This window comes from Babylonia areolata, chromosome 25 (genome assembly GCF_041734735.1).
Source record: "Babylonia areolata isolate BAREFJ2019XMU chromosome 25, ASM4173473v1, whole genome shotgun sequence".
Taxonomy (NCBI): Eukaryota; Metazoa; Mollusca; class Gastropoda; order Neogastropoda; family Buccinidae; genus Babylonia; species Babylonia areolata.
Window position 1 is genome coordinate 5813778 of NC_134900.1, and position 19693 is coordinate 5833470.

At 45.2% G+C, this 19693-nt stretch overlaps 1 protein-coding gene across 1 annotated transcript in view; it reads left to right on the plus strand.

Moving 5' to 3' along the window:
* Positions 1-14153: 14153 nt before the first annotated feature.
* LOC143299543 (uncharacterized) overlaps positions 14154-19693 on the plus strand; it is a 52536-nt gene continuing 46996 nt past the window's right edge. The window contains exon 1 of the mRNA XM_076612824.1: positions 14154-14995. Coding sequence (XP_076468939.1) covers positions 14894-14995 — 102 coding nt within the window. The 5' untranslated portion in view covers positions 14154-14893. The remainder of the gene's footprint in view (positions 14996-19693) is intronic.

Genomic DNA, 19693 nt, shown 5'->3' on the forward strand with positions numbered 1-19693 from the left:
TTAAAAAAAGCAAAAAAAAAAGTATATCAATATAACATCTTTCTAATGAAAAACTAACAGCTATAACAGCGAACCAACTGGACTATTTAACAAAGATTTGAAAAAGTCATACATTAGCAATGGACTGCTGAAGACTGTCAACACTGAAGATGATTTCAGGTCAGGGATGTGAGACTCTAACATATGGCAGGTTAGTATATGATTGGCTGTTACGTGAGCACCACAGATGCAAGAAACATTACCAACATACTTGGTCTTAAAACAATTCATTTTCCATCTGCAGATCAGAGAAAGAATTTGTCTCTTATGAAAATCATTTAGGCAATGTTTTCCCATGAAACCATACATTTTCTGTATATTTTTATGTGACTCCGACTTACCGGTGTTTTTTTTTCTTCAAGCTGAAATTTTTACCTTTGGACTTTTTCTACCATGGTGTAACATTCCTGTAGTGAAAGTGGAATGTTTAGATCTGACTCCTTCATGGAACTTGCAGCTCCTTCTTCAGCCAAAATGTCCATTTTTTCATTATAGCGCAGTGAGAGGGAATCTAGCAAAAGGTTATGCCAGAGCCTCAAATAAGAGTTCATGAATCAAGTAGTCGATTTCAGTAATGAGTTCATACCTGACCATTTCTTTTTAAAGTTTGATTGCGTGAAGAACTGATTTAGAATCAACACAAAATTGAATCTGAAATATAATTTTCGGAAAGGATATCATAAAATTTAATGCTGTTGGAATTGCTATGAGCTCAGCTGTTAAGATGGACTTACTCTCTCCCAGATGAGAGGAGTTTTATCTTTAGATCATTAGGGTATTTCTCTTCCAAATGAATTCATAGATGCGATGTAAGTAAATTTATGTTGTCATCTTTGGTCAGGTCAGTATGATCGATATCAAATTGCGCTCTCTGGAGTTCCCATACAGGTGTAGGTGATACCACAGACCTTTTAGCAAAATGTGGGGTTTTATTCATGCTGGAATTTGTTAAAATATTTGACGTATGTTCCCAGTGTGGTGTGAGAAGATATAGATCTAGGCAGTGTGTGTGTGTGTGTGTGTGTGTGTGTGTGTGTGTGTGTGTGTGTGTGTGTGCATGTGTGTGTGTGTGTGTACGTGCATATGCTTGTGTTTGAATGTGTGTGTGTGTGTGTGTGTGTATGTGTGGGTTTGTTGTGTGTGCACACACTAACCAAACAGTACAACTGTATGACGTGCAGGCCCAGGTGGAAGCAGGGAAGGAAGAACTATAGAGGTGTGGGTAGTGCGTGCTGTGTGGAAGGATGTGCAGCAGGATGGATACATGGCAACAGTGACCCCGTGCAACCGTGTTTGAAATGGTGAAGTCTGGTGAAGTGACCGCTGGCAACTCTTCAAACCCACCTCCCCGCCGCCCCTGACCTCCTGTGGCCTGACCACACTTCAGTGTAAAAAGATCTTGACACCTGTGAATAATGACACATCTCGTTACTCTTCTTGAAATGTTGAAGACAGGATTACCTTGAAAGTGCCAGAAACATCCCCCAGAGCACAACTGCTTAGTCTCCCAAGACTGAAGGATGCCTACTACCATCCTCTTCCTGAAATCTTGATCATAGGATCACCTTGAAAGTGTAGAAGCTTTTTTTTTAACTGTGCCATTGACAACTGTTTTGTCGTTAGCTTATGATCTGACCAGGGAGTTTTTGTTTTTTCTGCAGAATACTCATGTTCATGTACAATGTCACAGCACTAGGCACCACCTGTACACATCCCTGTCCAAGAAGGGATCTGTCTGTTCTGTATTCTTGAAACTCACCACTTCTTTTTTTTTTTTCCAACTTTTGTTGTTGCTGTTTCGTTTTCTTGTGTCTGTGTGTTTGGTTGTTGTTTTTCCAAGTCCTATGGGGTCAGTATTTTACAGTTTTTCAGACCTGATAATTATGGCCTTGTGCAATTACCTGGGTCACATAGATATGGCCTTGTGCAATTACCTGGGTCACATAGATATCATAAGATGGGAATCTGAAACAAGGTCCTTTTGATTATGCTGTCGATCGTATAACTAGATGAAAACTTCATAGAGGCCTTAGCAATACGTACAAAGATCCAGGCTAGGCAAGCTGGCATTGGGTGCAGATTTCTGTGATGGTTATTTGCTGTAATGATAGTGTTCTTTCTTTTCATGTTCTACAGGAACAGTGACAGTGTTTTGACCCTGTGTGCTTTGTTTGGCTGTTAGACCTGAGCTTTGTTTCCCCTCTGTAAAGTGTCAGAATATGCATGCAGCCTTCCAGTGCTAGAGATGTCCTGATGGACGGAGACGTTTTTCTTTCTTAAACAAAATATGGCGTATCACACATGTAATACTAATTCAGTGTTGCTATATTGCCTTGGTCAGTTCTGAAACAGAGCGATGTTCACTAAAAAACCCAAACTGACTGCTTGATGCAGTGGTGAAACAAATGACATGAATGTGTGTGTATGTATCATAGAAAGGGGGTGGAGATCAGTATCAGTATCAGTAGCTCAAGGAGGCGTCATTGTGTTCAGACAAATCATGGTGTTTAACATATCAAATTTCGGATTTTGATAGCTCATTTTGCAGCAGTCTTTCTTTCTGTGAAGAAAAAAGTATTGTGTTGAACTAATTGTAAAAATAGTTTTCAGAGGCTACTTTTTTTTAATTTGTGATAATAGCTTCAAGTGTTTTTTTCCTGAAAATTGTTTGTCAGAGGGTAAATAACTGGATATGAAATGGTCTCACAGTCATTATTAAGTCAAAGGTCACAGTTATACAGAAATTAGCAGACATATGTTGAGGAGGGGGATGTCTGTAGTGATGTGGACATTAACAATTTTCAGCAAGTGATTTACAAAACAGATCCACATGCAGTTCCCAGCACCAGAGGGTGGCTAAGCTTCTCCCCTGAAGAGTCAGGGTCCAGTAGATAGCAGAGAGGACATAAATGGCCTTTTAGAAAACAGACCGTCAGAAGAACCACACACCTCATTGTCAGCGGAATCACGTCTGTGACAATAATCCCCCAGTTGACCCAAACACCTGGACAGGCTTCAGACAATACACAGATGGAGCAGTGGGTGGAAAGAGTGTTTGTCATTGTTGGAGTAATAGACTAATACCCATTCTTACCAGGTGCCCTTGACATATCACTGATCATTGTTGTGCTGCTTGTGTGTTGTGAAGATGAAGAGCTGTCAATGCCAGGCACATCATGTACATGTAATGTAGATATCACAGTCACAGGCAGAAGCCACAGTGAGGTTAAAGAGAGGTGATCACTTTCCATGTCCTCCCTTCTGCAGTGTCACGGTGTGGGGAGTGTGTGTGGCTGATGACTGGGCACATGGAGTGAGAGAATGATGGTTGTTTTATGTCTGTCATGATCATTGTCACAGCCCTATCACTTGGTGTGTTTGTGTGTATGACCACAACCCATGCCGTTTGCAGTGGCTGTGGTGGGTTTGGGAAAGCTCCACATTTGTGTTCATTGTGCATAGAGGCCTGTGGTCCTTTCCTGTATTTCTCATTTTGTTTTAAATGGCATTGTGTTGATGTAGTCGTTGAAACAGTATATAGAGACTTGTCACCACCAAGACAAGGAGAGTGTGTCCTGACCCTGATGAAAGAAATGAGGGAGGAAACATCTCTAGCAGTTTGTTTTGTAGTAGTGTTGTTGTACAAAGCCTCTCAGTGTTCACGGTTGTTCACTATTGTGATGTGATGTGTTGTACAGGGAGGCGAATCTCACAGCGTCGTCTTCTTCTTGACGTTAACCGCTAAGCCACATGTAATAGATGCATACCTTGGTTTGTTAGAGGATGCACGCTGACAAGGTACCCCTGTCTTCAGTCCTATCTCACAGCATCAGCACAGTCTCATTGTCACTGTTTTGTGTGGTGTGCATGGAGAGGAACGACATGGTATGATGACAGTGTTTATAGTTTGAGAGTCGTATCACTTTTTGTTAGAATGATGTGGCCAGGTTTTGGTCTGGCATACCATCGCACTGCAGTACGCTGCCATACATTTTTTTTCTTTTAATGTGTGTGTCGTTGTCTTCACCATGTGTGACTGTGACACCCCCCACCACCCCCAGTTCCCCCTGTATCACTGTCTTCACCATGTGTGACTGTGACACCCCCACCACCCCCAGTTCCCCCTGTGTCACTGCCTTCACCATGTGTGACTGTGACACCCCCACCACCCCCAGTTCCCCCTGTATCACTGCCTTCACCATGTGTGACTGTGACACCCCCACCACCCCCAGTTCCCCCTGTATCACTGTCTTCACCATGTGTGACTGTGACACCCCCACCACCCCCAGTTCTCCCTGTGTCACTGCCTTCACCATGTGTGACTGTGACACCACCACCCCCAGTTCCCCCTGTATCACTGTCTTCACCATGTGTGACTGTGACACCCCCACCACCCCCAGTTCTCCCTGTATCACTGTCTTCACCATGTGTGACTGTGACACCCCCACCACCCCCAGTTCCCCCTGTATCACTGTCTTCACCATGTGTGACTGTGACACCACCACCCCCAGTTCCCCCTGTATCACTGCCTTCACCATGTGTGACTGTGACACCACCACCCCCAGTTCCCCCTGTATCACTGTCTTCACCATGTGTGACTGTGACACCCCCACCCCCACCACCCCCAGTTCCCCCTGTATCACTGCCTTCACCATGTGTGACTGTGACACCCCCACCACCCCCAGTTCCCCCTGTATCACTGTCTTCACTTGATGAGGCAGGCAGGTGACTGACCGCATGTAGCGCTGTACTGAATGGTCAGCTTCTCTGGAACTGTGCCAGCACAAGGGCTCTAGTCACCCCTCTTCAGTTCACTTTGTTGTGGTTTTTTGTTTCTTTCTGAGGGAGATCCAGGTTCTGTGTGAATTAAAGGGTTGCAGTTTTGTCATCTGCCCCCACACAGACGCGCGGAAAAGGCCATCCTTTATTCTTGTAGCTGTGTTTGACTGGAGTCTTGTCTGTGTCCTGTTAGGTTCATACTGCTAAGGTAACTTTGACTGCAGTATTGTTTAAAGTTGTTTGTTGCAGAAATCAGTACCTGTGAAAAATAAATCTGGGCGATACAGATTGAGAGGGGGGCAGAGAGATGGATTAATGGGAGAGACAGACAGACTGACAGCCAGCTAGGTGTTTTTAGTTGTGTTTGTTTGTGTAGGTCTGTGTGATATTGGTCAGAAAGCTTCAAACTTTTCCCCCCGTGTCTCGCACAGGCAGACTTTGCTGTGGGGAATGTTGACTCACTGTATAATGTTACTCATACAAGTGATCAGCTGAGCCAGTGTATAATTGTGACGTGTTGCAACCAGCTACAGATGTGAGGAATGTCACTTTACCTCTCTCATTTGTGAATATCCATTCAACATGTGTCTTTGTTTACAAATCTGGACTGCTCCGGAGACATATCTGAAGTCACAAATGATAAGTATAATTGCAGATGACTACAAGCGAATAAATAAAACCACTCAGGCCATTTAAAAAACAACAAGAATAGATGCAAATTGAATTAAAAGTAGTAAAGAAGAGTCAAATTGCAACAGAATTGAAACTTTGGTGTCTGGGTGTCTGGGTCATTGGAAACCCAGATGTGATGCAGTGGGTGTATGTGACAGTAGTTTTTACAGTGTAGGTAGCAGTAGTTTTTACAGTGTATGTAACAGTAGTTTTTACAGTGTATGTAACAATAGTTTTTACAGTGGTGTAGGTAGTAATATTTAGACTGTAGGTAGCATTATTTTTTACAGAGTAGGTAGCAGTCGTTTTTACAGTGTATGTAACAGTAGTTTTTACAGTGGTGTAGGTAGTAATATTTAGACTGTAGGTAGCATTATTTTTACAGAGTAGGTAGCAGTAGTTTTTACAGTGTAGGTAACAGTAGTTTTTACAGTGGTGTAGGTAGTAATATTTAGACTGTAGGTAGCATTATTTTTACAGAGTAGGTAGCAGTAGTTTTTACAGTGTAGGTAGCAGTAGTTTTTACAGTGGTGAAATTAGTAATATTTAGACTGTAGGTAGCATTTTTGCAGAGTAGGTAGCAGTAGTTTTTACAATGGGTGTAGGTAGAAATAATTACAGTATACGTTGCAGTAGTTGGTGGGTTTTTTTTTTACAGTCTTGGTAACAGTAGTTTTTAAAGTAGATGTAGGTAGTAATGTTTACAGTGTGTGTAGCATTAGATTTTACAGTGGGTGTAGGTAGTAATTTTTACTGTAAAGGTAGCAGTAGTTTTTACAGTGTAGGTAACAGTAGTTTTTACAGTGGGTGTAGGTAGTAATTTTTACTGTAAAGGTAGCAGTAGTTTTTACATGTAGGAAACAGCAGTTTTTGCAGTGGGTGTAGGTAATAAATTTTGCTGTAAATGTAGCAGTACTTTTTACAGTGTAGGTAACAGCAATTTTTACAGTGGGTGAAGGTAGTAAATTTTACAGTGGACACAGCATGACTTTTACAGTGGGTGCAGGCAGGAGCAGTTTTGACAGTGGGTAGGTAGATAACAGCAGTTTTTACAGTGTGCAAGAGAGTGATTCAAGCTTTTGTACAACAGACACAGAAGCCAGGTATTTCAGAAGTGAAATACATGAATTACTTTTTGGTCACCATTTACACAAGAATGGAAATGGATCTGCAGAAAAATGATAGACACATTTCTGTGATGGACATATTTTTCACCAGTGCTAGGTCTGCCGACAGTCTGCAAATGAAGAACAGGAAATTTGACTCTTCTATTGAGGGAACAGACCCTCTGATCCAAGTCTGCATCCATTGAATACTATTGTGCTGAGGAAAGGACAGCTAGAAAGAGCCTACATCGCCCAGACCAGTGGTCTGTCTTTATCTGGGGTCCCAGGAAACGGGGATAGCTTAGAGCAGACCACAACCAGCATGTCCGAGGATGAACTCATCGATGTGCCACACCCAGTCACCAGCCCTGGGAGAGATGCTGACCACAACTGATGAGCTGTTTTTTTTCTGATTCCGTTGGATTGTGCACCCAGAAATGTGGTGGTTTTTTTATTTTTTTTATATTTTTTTTATCACAACAAATTTCGCTGTGTGAAATTCGGGCTGCTCTCCCCAGGGAGAGCGCATCGCTACACTACAGCGCCACCCATTTTTTGGGTATTTTTTCTGCATGCTGCACACGGGGCCTCGGTTTATCGTCTCATCCGAATGACTAGCGTCCAGACCACTACTCAAGGTCTAGTGGAGGGGGAGAAAATATCAGCAGCCGAGCTGTGATTCGAACCAGCGTGCTCAGATTCTCTAGCTTCCTAGGTGGACGCGTTACCTCTAGGCCATCACTCCACTTGAGTACATAAGTTCTCAGAAAGGGAGGGTGAAGATTTGTGAAAAAAACAAAGTCAGCAATTGCTGTCTGATTTGGGGGCTGTCTTTGCAAAGGGGGGTAGGGACAGCAGGCCTGGTAGCTGTTTCCTCTGACAAGAAGTCTGTGAATTGTTATTGTTTTTGATTAAGTAGGCATAGATGTGTTGTTTTTTTATCATAGTTACACACTTTCTTCTTCTTCTTCTCCCTTAACTCTGTGAAGAGTCAATGGGGCACTGCACAGAACTGTTGACCACATTCCCCCAGGTCTGCCAGATGTGTGTCAGTGCCTGGGTCACTGCAAATTCAACACTTTACCATTGTGAAATGGGCAGGTCTGAAGGCCTTCAGATGGTCTGTGTGGTTGTCTTGGCTGTACAGTTTTCAGAAATGGATTGTATGGGGTGTGCCCAGAAAGAGAGTACTGTTTGGAGTGTTAGGAATCTTTGTCCTTTGTGCCAGTGGGTTTGTGTTCCAGAAGAAGGGGCCTGCATACATTGGACTGAAGTGTCCCTCATCCCTTCAGACTTTCCTTCCCTCTCCCTGATCTGCACCAGTTGAAAGAGGTCCATGAGATTGCCGAGGGTTTGCAAGATACTTGTTAACATTTGACATATTTAAACACATTTTTGAAAGCTGGATGCTTTGAAAGAAGACAAATGGAAGGAGTAGGTGTATGATTTCTTCATTTGTGAGAGGTTATGAGAGGGGTAGGTGTCTTCAAAAGAAAAAAGACTGATCACACTTGACTTAAATCACAGCTTGTTTGCACATATCGAAAGTTGGCATTTCGCAAACGGTTGTGCAGTAAAGGTTTTGTCTTTCTCCCATTTTGTCTGTGTGTGCAATTTTTTTTCCCCCATCACTCAAGTTTGCTGGTATATAGATATGTTCTCTATGATGAAGTGTTCTTACGTGTTGAATGTGTTTGTTTTTTTCTTTCTTCTGTCCTGCAGTACCATGGTCTGAAGAGATGTTCTCTATCTTTCAGTTCCTTGGGGAACCTCAGTCCTACTTCTGAATTTTGTTTGCTTTTATTTCTCACTTCTACTGTGTGCACAGTGGTGTTTTTGTTGAGTGGCCACTTGTACTTAACATGACTCATGCATGTCTGTGATAATTTTTTTTTTCCATATTCTCTCCTGTGCATTGTTTATATTGGAGTAAGATGTTTGAATGCTTATGGCTTTTTTGAGTGCAACTTTTCTTTTGTTGTCAAAGTCAACCTGAAGTCTGCCACTGTTAGGAAATTACTGATATTTGGCTCTAGGACATTTCAGTCAAAGTGCAATGATGCCATGTTGTGGTACAGGGATTTGTCTTGTCACACTTTTAGACATTTACACAAAGTATTTATGTGTCATTGTTTGCAAAAAAAAAAGTTTAATCCTTCCAGTGCCAAGCCTATTTTATGCTAGGTGACAACGACTTGCCAAGGGATGTTTTGGTCACAGAATGTAGGCCTAATAAGTATAAAGTATATATAACTTAAGCTTTTCTGAAAGGAAAATTAACAATCTACCCAGTTATGACAATTTCACATGAATTTCTTGATTTTGTGATGTGAAAATTACTACAATGACGCAGACAGAAATTTTTGTCCTGGGGCACTTTTTTGCACACCGGAAGGGGACACAAATTTCTGTCCCAGGGTACTGAGGGGGTTAAATGTTATATATGAAATATTGTGATGTTGTAGGCGCTTATATTACACTTTTGTGGAACTTTTTTTTTTTTTAATTGTATCTACCTCTCTGCCAAAGGTATTGTGATAATAAGGCGCTCTGTGCCTTTGTTGTGATCTTTTTGATGTCTGTATATACATTCCAGCCAAAGATCTATATTGTGTTGAAATGGTGCTCACTGAGCATTTTACTGACCTTGAATGTGTTCATCAGTCTGTTGTTCTGAAGGAGGCGCAGGAGCCCTCTTGTGCCTTTATTTACGTGGAGACTGTTTCCAACACTGTGCCAAAATATCCATGTACAGTAAGTGTGATGTGTGTTTGTACTGATGTGATGGCTGTTCATTGTTGTCACAGTCTACTGAATAAAAAAAAAAATGCTTGTGTTGTTCACACACATACAAAAGTGTTTGTGAAGTACACGTAAATGCTCATAGACACACAGAGTGGCTTAAAATGATCAGTGCAGTTGTTTTTTGTTGTTGTTTTTTTGTAACAAACATGAAAATATTGTTGTTGTTTTTCACGAAGCACAACTATTGGCCAGTCCTTATTTCTTGATGCACAGGTGTTGGAGTTGTCTATAAAGTTGCCGACAAGTCTTCAGCTCTGTGGGCCGAGAAGTGTGCCACATTATGTCCATGTCACTCTGACCAGCTTCATTTTGTCACGCATACCTCTTTCTTCTTATATTTGTTATTATCATTATTATTGTTACTATTTTACATCATTGTATAAGGTTTATTTTCTGTTGTTTTCTTTGCCTTTTTCTTTTGTGTGTGTGGTCGGGGTGGGGTCAGTTTTTATCAAAAGTTAGTGCATGTTGAATCTTTCTCTTTTAAAGTGTGATGATCCCATATTTTTAGCTTTCTTAAAGGAAAGTCATGCTAATATGTTAAATGTTATTGACTTTCAGTGTGTGTTTTTCATTGTGTTGTGATGGGCTGGTGTTTGACAAGAATTGATTATTAAAATCCATGAAAAAAAAAGAAAGTAAGTGTGTGTGTGTGCTGGCTGTCTGTTCTTTATCTGCCTAGCTCTCTATGTCTGTCTGTCTATGTCCCACTCACTCATACACACACACACACACACACACACATGCACGCACGCACGCACGCATGCATGCACGCGCACATATGGTCACACAAGCCTGTACTCAAATATTAAAGTTGAGCATACTTGGACTCCAAATGCTATTTGACCTCAGTGGCACTTCTGGTTTGTCATCTCCAGACTAACTCGAGGTTTTATGTGGACTACCTTGAAGTGAGCCCCCCCCAGGCCCCTCTCCTTGGAAAATTTTGATGAACTCCCTAATTGTTTGGGGTTTTTTTGTGTGTGTGGTTTTTTTTTGTGCACACCAGTGCTGTACCTGACTGAAGTGTCTTGTAAGTTGATAACAGAATGCTTGTAACTGCTTGTCAAAATGTACTTGTAGATGTGAAATCTCACCAATGGAAATATCGTTTGATGATGATTCGTTCACAAGCTCTGGTTGTCTTGATATGTCAACAGCCCTACGTCTCCAACATCAACTGGCATGAACATATCTATGGGTCAGGCATCTGTTAAAAAAAAATACACATATAATATATATGCGTGTGTGTGTGTGTGTGTGTGTGTGTGATCTGGTATAACATGTATGGATCTGAAGAAACAACATCCTTCACAACTGCAGACCTCCATCTCACCAGGAAATTTTCTCAAACGCAACATGATACTCCTCAGCTAATCATTGATTATTTATTTATTTAAAAAAAAATTATCGGCCTTCCCTCAGACAAGAACTACAACTGAAAAATGGAAGAAAAAAGTAGCAGGAAAGTTGCTTCCCTTCGACGAGAACATTGACACACTGTGAGTGAACAGAGTGTTTGTTGGCCAATGGATGGGTGGGTGGAGGGGTGTGACATGGGGGTCGTATTCCAGAGTGCAGCAGTACCAGCTTTACTGATGCACAATGCGTGCATTCCCAGTTGTTTTTCTTCACTTTGATATATTCCATCTGTGGTGTGTGTGTGTGTGTGTGTGTGTGTGTGTGTTCCCTGCTTTCCTTTTCGTATGTCTTAATTTAGGAGGAAAAAAAAAAGAAAAAAAGAAAAGAAAAAAGACTGCACACATTCTGTTGATCTCAGCTGTTACCTTCGGTCGTTAGCTGGACGTCAAGTAAAAATAACACACACACACACACACACACACACACACACACACACGACCAAGTCTTCCTTGAGACAGAGGGACAACCATCAAGTGTATGTTACACACACTGAGGACCTCGATTTATCGTTTCAACCGAATGACTAGCGTCCAGACCACCACTTAAGGTCTTAGTAGTGGAGAGGGTGTCGGGTAGGAGGGGGCGGGGAGTGGGGGTGGGGGTGGGGAGAAAATTCTTGTAAGTGTGGGATTCGATCCGGAAACGCTCAGATTCTCTCTCTTCCAACGAGGACACGTTAGCACTTGACATCACGCAAACATTCCAATAACTTGTCTTTTTTTTTTTTCTTTTCTGTGGAAAAGCAGCTGGTTGATGTTTTGCAGGCCCCACACAGGCTAGATCCTGATCGATGTTTTGACATGTCTGGATCTCATTCCCTGAAAAGATCTGGTGCTCAGGATTCTTTTCTCTTAAAACAAAAAAGTTCTTTTAGATTCACGCTACTTAATTAATTATTCACATTCGCATTCGCGTGGTAAAGATTAAATGTTGGCCTATTTTTTCATTTCTTACCCTTTATGTGTGTGTGTGTGTGTGTGTGTGTGTGTGTGTGTGTGTGTGCGCGCGCGCGCGCGCGTTTCATATATGGTTTAAATAATCTTTAACTGTTCTACAGCACACATGATTACAATGCAATCACTGACAAAAGAGCATCAACAAGCTTAAAGTTCATACTGTACTCACAACGTTGCACTTCAATTTTAACAATGACAGCTGATGAACCATAATTATCAACTGTATCAAATAACATTCATAAACAGTAAGTAATGAAATAATGAAATAAAACAAATAACAAATACATAATATAGTAAAATATGTTCGTGTATATTTTTATATTCATTATACATTGTACACTTTTATACTTTGTTTTTGTGTGTGTGCACCAAGTTGTTCGTCAAGACATCCAGCCCTATGTCAGTCGTGTTGACTAAATACCCTCCCTATCCCTTCCCCCCCTCCCTTCCCCCCCCACGCATTATGGAACACGTGCTCAATGCCCCACACACCACGACACGAGCGGGGCGCACAATGCCACTGTCTTGTTCACCGTTTTCTTACAACAACGCCCCTCGCCACCCCACCCCCCTCTCTCCCCCTGCCCCTAACGCGCCGCGCCGCACGTGCTGCTGTCCGCTATACTACGTCACTGTGCCGCACGTGGGGTCCGTCCGTCAGTGTCATACCACTGCGCCACCCACCAGAACTGGAGAGAGAGAGGAGGCGAGGTAAGGAGGGAGGAGGAGGGGGTAGTTGAAAAATCCTCTCGTGAGCAGTGTTCAGAAACTGAAAAGTGGGTGGACACAGACTGGGCCAAAGCAGATGCAGCGTTCAGCACTTTCCATTTTCCGAAGAGGTTGTTCCCTTGTGCCGTGGACGGCACACACGCACACACACGGGGTCGTGGTTTTGTTCCGAGGGTGTTTGAATGAATGAATGAACCACCTGAAACTGTCTTTGTGCCAGGCTGACACCGTGGAATGGTCATTCCTTCAGTCAGAGATGCTGCTGCAAAGATGGAACTGAGGGTGAAAGGCCCGGAGAGGCCGCGCCGGCGGGAAAAAAGAAGAGACAGCTATTCAGCGTAGTGATCGATCTGTGCTTCGCCCAATTAGGTCCATCGACCTGTGACTGCTGCGGTTCAAGACAGGCCCAGTGGTCTTGTCACGGGCGGGGATAGTGGCAAGTGTGTGGACAATGATGTGACAGTCACAAGTCCGTGCATGGTCCGTAGTCAGCAGGGACTGATGGTGACATGGGGTGTTTGTACTTCAGTTGGACTCGGAGAGGGAGAGTTGACAGTGGTGACTGGCTGCACGGAAACTGAACTGAAACTGGAGGTGTGTGGCGGTTTTATTTATCTCGGTTCTCTTTTTGTCCACTTGATTGACAGACGGAGACAGAGAGAGAGAGAGAGAGTGTGTGTTGAGGTAAGGAAACGTTCCGTTTTTATTGTGACAGCTGACTGACGACTTTGTGTGCCGTGATTCGAGTCAGTCAGTGCTGCACTTGAGCGAGCGGCACAGGTAGTTGTGTCATGACATGACGTGAGTTTCAAGTGACACGGATTTTCCTAGTGTTTACCCCCCCACCCCTCAGGTTGTACGGTGTGTGTGTGTGTGTGTGTGTGTGTGTGTGTGTGTGTGTGTGCCAGCCTGTGCCCATCAAGTTGTGTGTTTGCTCTTGTATGGGTGCGTATGTGTGTGCGCGCGCGCGTGCGCATGCACTAGTATGCTTCTGTGTGTATATGTGTGTCTGTGTGTGTGTGTGTGTGTGTGTGTGTGTGTGTGTGTACACGAGCGCGTGTGCATTTGTTTGTGTATATGTCTGTTTACGCGCGTGCGTGTGTGACTATGTATGTGTGTGTGTGAATTTGCTTCCGTCTGCGCGCGCGCGCGCGCGTGTGTGTGTATGTGTGTGTGTGTGTGCGCGCGCGCGCATCTGCTTGTGTGTGTGTGTGTGTGTGTGTATGTGTGTGTCGGGTGCATCACATTGCAGTGGATTACGAGCCGTGTCAGCGGCAGCAGAGGTGAAGGTGAAAGTAGCGTCAGTGAGGTGAGTTGAGGTGAGGTGTGTGGGGGGTGGGGGGGTGGGGTGGGGGCTCAGCGCACTGCACCTCCCCTCAGTGGTACTGGTAGCATTCTGCTGACTTGGCACTGCTCTGCTGACATCTGCTGTGTGCTCCCTGGCATTGTGGCGTAACTTTCCTTTTTTCTTCTTTTCTTTTGTTTTTTTCTTTCTTTTTGCTAGTCCCTATTCCTGGCATCTGTTTTCTTGTAGTGTGTGTGAGCCGTGTGAGCTTCGGTTTTTGTCTTGTCAGTCTATTGCTACTGACTACTACTACCTTGCTGTGTGCTGTGTTGCTGAATGCTGCGGCTGCGGTGTGTTCGCGCGCGTGTATGTGTATGTGTGTGTGTGAACGCGAAACAAGTTGCCAGTTTTGTGCCACTGAGTTGCCGCCGCTCAGTGTGTGTTAGTGTGTGTGTCCGGGTAGCCGATGTGTGCATTTCTGAGCGGTCACCTTTAGCGTGTTCGTGTTTGCTGTGTGCAGAACATCACTGAGAGCGGCACTGACTGACAGCAGACCGCTAGTGGTGGTGGTGGTGGTGGTGGTGGTGGCACTGAGCAGCTGTCTCCCCCCCCGGCCCGCCCGTGACCTGACGGACTTGGCAGCCAGTGGACAGCGGGACTGGACTCCGGGACTCACGGCTCCGTAATCCGAGAGCCTCTTCGGTTGTAGCGCTACGTGGGGTCAGTCTTCACAGAGTGGCCACCCGCGGCTCAGGTCACTGAGTCAGGTCCCCCAGCAGTCTGGTTGTGGCTGAAGACACCGGAACACGGCAGCGAAAGAAGCCAGAACCTTTCCGTGACGGACGCCCGGCCTGGACTGAACACTACCTGTTTTTTTCGAACTTCAACGTTTTTTGTTGTTTTTTCTCCCCTCTGATTCCGCGCTGTTAGATTTTGTGACAGTGGTGAAACAAACCAGTTACTCAAACATTTTGCTTCAGACATTTTTGGTGGGTTTTTTTTTTCCGACTGACTTTCCAAGGTGAACGTAGTCAACACCATCATAGTCATAGTCCGGTGCCGAAAGATTGTGTAAGCCAGATCCTTGAGACTGCAACGTCATGATGGCAGGAAGGGGTGACGTCACAAGAGGTGTGCAAGCCACGGCTGCACGCCCTTTGTGGATTGGAGTGGTGCTTCTGGTCCTGGTGGCGTCTGTGCTGGTGAGTTCCCGGTGTCTGCTCTTTCCGAGTACGCACACACGCACGCACACGTACACACACACCGACACACACACACACCCACCACACACACACACACACACAGAGAATTTGGAATGATTTATTCACATCATCAGGCCTCAGCCCCAAATGAAGGGAGTTCACATGAATACAACTCGTAAGATAAGAGAGAGAGCGAGAGAGAGAGGGGTGGTGGTGGAAATGTTTATAAGTTGACAAGACCATGGGCCCATTCTCACGGGGCAGAGGGAGAGAGAGAGAGAGATGTTTATTAATGAGACCATGGGCACATTCTCACGGGGGAGAGGGAGAGAGAGAGAGATGTTTATTAATGAGACCATGGGCCCATTCTCACGGGGGAGAGGGAGAGAGAGAGAGATGTTTATTAATGAGACCATGGGCCCATTCTCACGGGGGAGAGGGAGAGAGAGAGAGATGTTTATTAATGAGACCATGGGCCCATTCTCACGGGGCAGAGGGAGAGAGAGAGAGATGTTTATTAATGAGACCATGGGCCCATTCTCACGGAGAAGAGAGAGAGAGAGAGAGATGGAAATGTTTATTAATGAGACCATGGGCCCATTCTCACGGAGAAAGAGAGAGAGAGAGAGAGAGAGAGAGAGAGAGAGAGAGGTTTATTAATGAGACCATGGGCACATTCTCACGGAGAAAGAGAGAGAGAGAGAGAGAGATGGAAATGTTTATTAATGAGACCATGGGCCCATTCTCACGGAGAAAGAGAGAGAGAGAGAGATGGAAATGTTTATTAATGAGACCATGGGCCCATTCTCACAGAGAGAGAGAGAGAGAGAGAGGTTTATTAATGAGACCATGGGCCCATTCTCACGGGGGAGGGGCGACCGGTGAGTGGGGGTGGGGGGAGTAGAGAGAGAGAGAGAGAGAGAGAGAGAGAGAGAGAGAGAGATTTGTTGTTTCCGTCCGTTATTAAGTATAATGATATATATATATTATATCTCATGTCTCCGGCCCATTCACTCACAATCGTGAGGGCAGCTTGAAGCGAATGTGTAAAGAATCAGTTTTGATGGAGGACACTTTGGCTGGCCGCGGCGTCCTGTGTTACGATGTCATGTCATTCCACAGCAAACTTCCAGAGTCCGTTGCAGTCCCACAACGTACATTTTTCAGAGATTTTTTATTTTTTTAATTTTTTTTTTAGTCATATCTTTCTTAATGTTTGAAAGAAACTAGTCCACTCTGCCTCTCCGATTTTTTGGGGGGAAAACGAAACCGGGCATTCTTCTTAGAGAGAGAGAGGGAGAGAGAGAGGGGGAGAGAGGGGGGGGGGAGAGAGAAGAAGAAGAAGAGGAAGGCACCTACCTCCACTTCACGAAGGAGAGAGGGAGAGGGAGGGAGAGGAGGGATAAAGTGAGGGAGGGAGAGAGAGGGGGAGTGAGAGAGAGGGAGGAAGAGAGGGAGGGAGAGATGGAGGGGGATAGAGAGAGAGAGAGGGAGAAGGAGGGAGGGCGGTGGGAGGGATACAGAACACACAGTGAGAATGAGAACCCCCCCCCTACCCCCCCCCCCCACACACACACACCCAGTGACACACACACACACACCTTGACGTCATTGCCGCGCTCCCCAGCGATACGGACCTGATGATGTTACGTACACTGTAGTGCTGCAGAGGGAGAGATGGAGGAGATAGGGGGGAAGATGAAAGAAGGCATGTTCTCTTTAAATCATCTCTGTATGTGTGTGTGTGTGTGTGTGTGTGCAAGTCTCTGTGTGTGTGTGTGTGTGTGTGTGTGTGTGTGTGTGTGCGTGCGTGCGTGCGTGTGTGTGTGTGTGTGTGTGTGTGTGTGTGTGCGTGCAAGTCTCTGTGTGTGTGTGTGTGTGTGTGTGTGTGTGTGTGTGTGTGTGTCTGTGTCTGTGTCTGTGTCTGTGTGTGCGTGCGTGCAAGTCTGTGTGTGTGTGTGCGTGCGTGCAAGTCTGTGTGTGTGTGTGTGTGTGTGGTGTGTGTATGTGTGCGTGTGCGTGTGTGTGTGTGCGTGTGCGTGTGTGTGTGCATGCATGCGCGCATTATTGCGGACGCTCGTATATATATACATGAGTGATGTGCTTGTGTGCGTGAGCGTGTATTTGACGTGATCAAAACACGTATTATGCCGTGGAGATACGGGCGCAATAGCCGAGTGGTTAAAGCGTTGGACTGTCAATATGAGAGTCCCGGGTTCGAATCACGGTGACGGCGCCTGGTGGGTAAAGGGTGGAGATTTTTCCGATCTCCCAGGTCAACATATGTGCAGACCTGCTGGTGCCTGAACCCCCTTCGTGTGTATATGCAAGCAGAAGATCAAATACGCACGTTGAAGATCCTGTAATCCATGTCAGCGTTCGGTGGGTTATGGAAACAAGAACATAGCCAGCATGCACACCCCCGAAAAACGGAGTATGGCTGCCTACATGGCGGGGTAAAAACGGTCATTCACGTAAAAGCCCACTCGTGTGCATACGAGTGAACGTGGGAGTTGCAGCCCACGAACGCAGAAGAAGAAGAAGGAGAAAGTGCCGTGGAGATGGTCACGCATGCTGCCAGTTCTTTAACGAACAGACTTCCTTTTCTTCCCAATCTCTCCCCCCCCCACCGCCCCCACAGCCCCCGGCCCCCGGCCCCCTCGCTCGCTGTCGGTCCCAGGCAAGCTGCTTTTTTTTTTTTTTTTTTTTTTTTTTTTTTGTCCAGTATTGACGCAAAGCTGCTTTTCGTGAAGATTGAAAATGGTGCCAAAAGCCAAAAGGGAGTGATGGCCGAGGGGGATAGAGGGGGAGGGGGAAGGGTGGTGGGGGTGGGAAGGGAACTTGCCCTTCCTTTGCCGACTGTCGTTGGTGATGGAAAAGAGGACGGCTTGATAACAATAATAATATGTATTGCCATTGCACTGCATTGGCACGACACATTATTTCTCCATGTCAAACCTTAGGCTGCTTTCCTCAGGAGAGCACGTCGCCATAGCACAGCGCCACTTAAGTTTGTTGTTTTTTTGTGTTTTTTTTTTTCAAAATTCTTGTTCTGTCTGTGAGTGTACTTACTTTACTATCAAAGTGGAAATTTGTCCACCCCCCCCCCCCACCCCTCACTCCCCACCCCCACCCCATTTGCTCTGAACTACTCTTTTGATGCCGATCTTTTTTTTTTCTCCCCCCCCCCCTTTTTTTTCTTAAATGTTTTTACATGCGTTAAGTGTATGCTACACACGAGACTTCGGGTTTATCGTCTCATCAGAAAGGCTAGCACCCAGACCACTACTCAAGGTGTAGTGGAGGGGGGTGGGGAAGAGTAAAAAAAAAAAAAAAAAAAAAAGATCATGATCGGTATATATGTATATGTAGGATTTGAACCCGTGGACACTCGGGCTTCCTAGTCGGGTGCTTGACCACCAGGCCAGCGCTCCACAGCACGGCGCCACCTGCCAGTTGACACAGACAGAGGGGACATTGTATAACGAGGAAGTTGATGACCAGTACTACTACTTCTGCGTTCGTGGGCTGCAACTCCCACGTCATCATTTTTTTTCTCTCCGTAGGCTGTCACCAGTGTCCGTTGAGTTCCGTCACCCGGCCGCAGGGAGTGTTTTCTGTGAGACTGATAATATAATTGCTGTCCATCCATCTTCTTCTTCTTCTTCTGCGTTCGTGGGCTGCAACTCCCACGTTCACTCGTATATATACGCGAGTGGGCTTTTACGTGCATGACCGTTTTTACCCCGCCGTGTAGGCAGCCATACTCCGCTTCCGTTGGTGTGCATGCTGGGTATGTTCTCGTTTCCATAACCCACCGAACGCTGACATGGATTACAGGATCTTTAACGTGCGTATTTGATCTTCTGCATGCGTTTACACACGAGGGGGGGTTCAGGCACTGGCAGGTCTGCTTATATGTTGACCTGGGAGATCGTAAAAGTCTCCACCCTTTACCCACCAGGCGCCGTCACCGTGATTCGAACCCGGGACCCTCAGATTGAAAGTCCAACGCTTTGACCACTCGGCTATTGCGCCCGTCGATGACCAGTATAATTTCGGGTCGAAAAAGTACCAAGGCAGCCATGTGTTTGTTCTGTATCGTCACTGTGTTCTGTGGGGCTTGTTCAGGATTAAAGAGGCTACGCCAGTCTTGAATAAAAAGCTAATTTGTGTTTGCACATTTCTTCTGTCTTTGCTGCTGTGTGCACACGTCGAAAGATCGGTATAAGGACAGGCCCGGCGTTTCCCTTTTTGAGGAAGTGTCTGGGTTTGTTCCTATGTACCTTTTTATTCACCCGTGTGCTAGCTGAATCGGTAGCGTAAGCATCACTGATTTAAGTTGTGTACTTGTGTATGGAGAGTCACCACTCTTTGCTGTTTGTTAACTCACTCAGTACGGCCAGTCCTGTCTTCTCCTCTACACAGACCCCTCGGATGTCCAGTGGGTGTCTGAATGACCCAACCTTTAGCTTCCGTCGTCCGAATTGTGGTATTCTTTGTCAACATTCACCTCTTCAGTATAAGAGCCTTCCACTTGCAATATTTTGATGGTGGTAATTGGGGTGAAATGCTGTTGACGTCTTCTCTTTCGCCGTTCGTATGGAGAGAGTTAACCATTTGATCTCCTGGCCTCATTGTTTATGGATGACCAGTACAAAGGCTGACCCCCTGACAAGGACTGACCACTGACTGTGA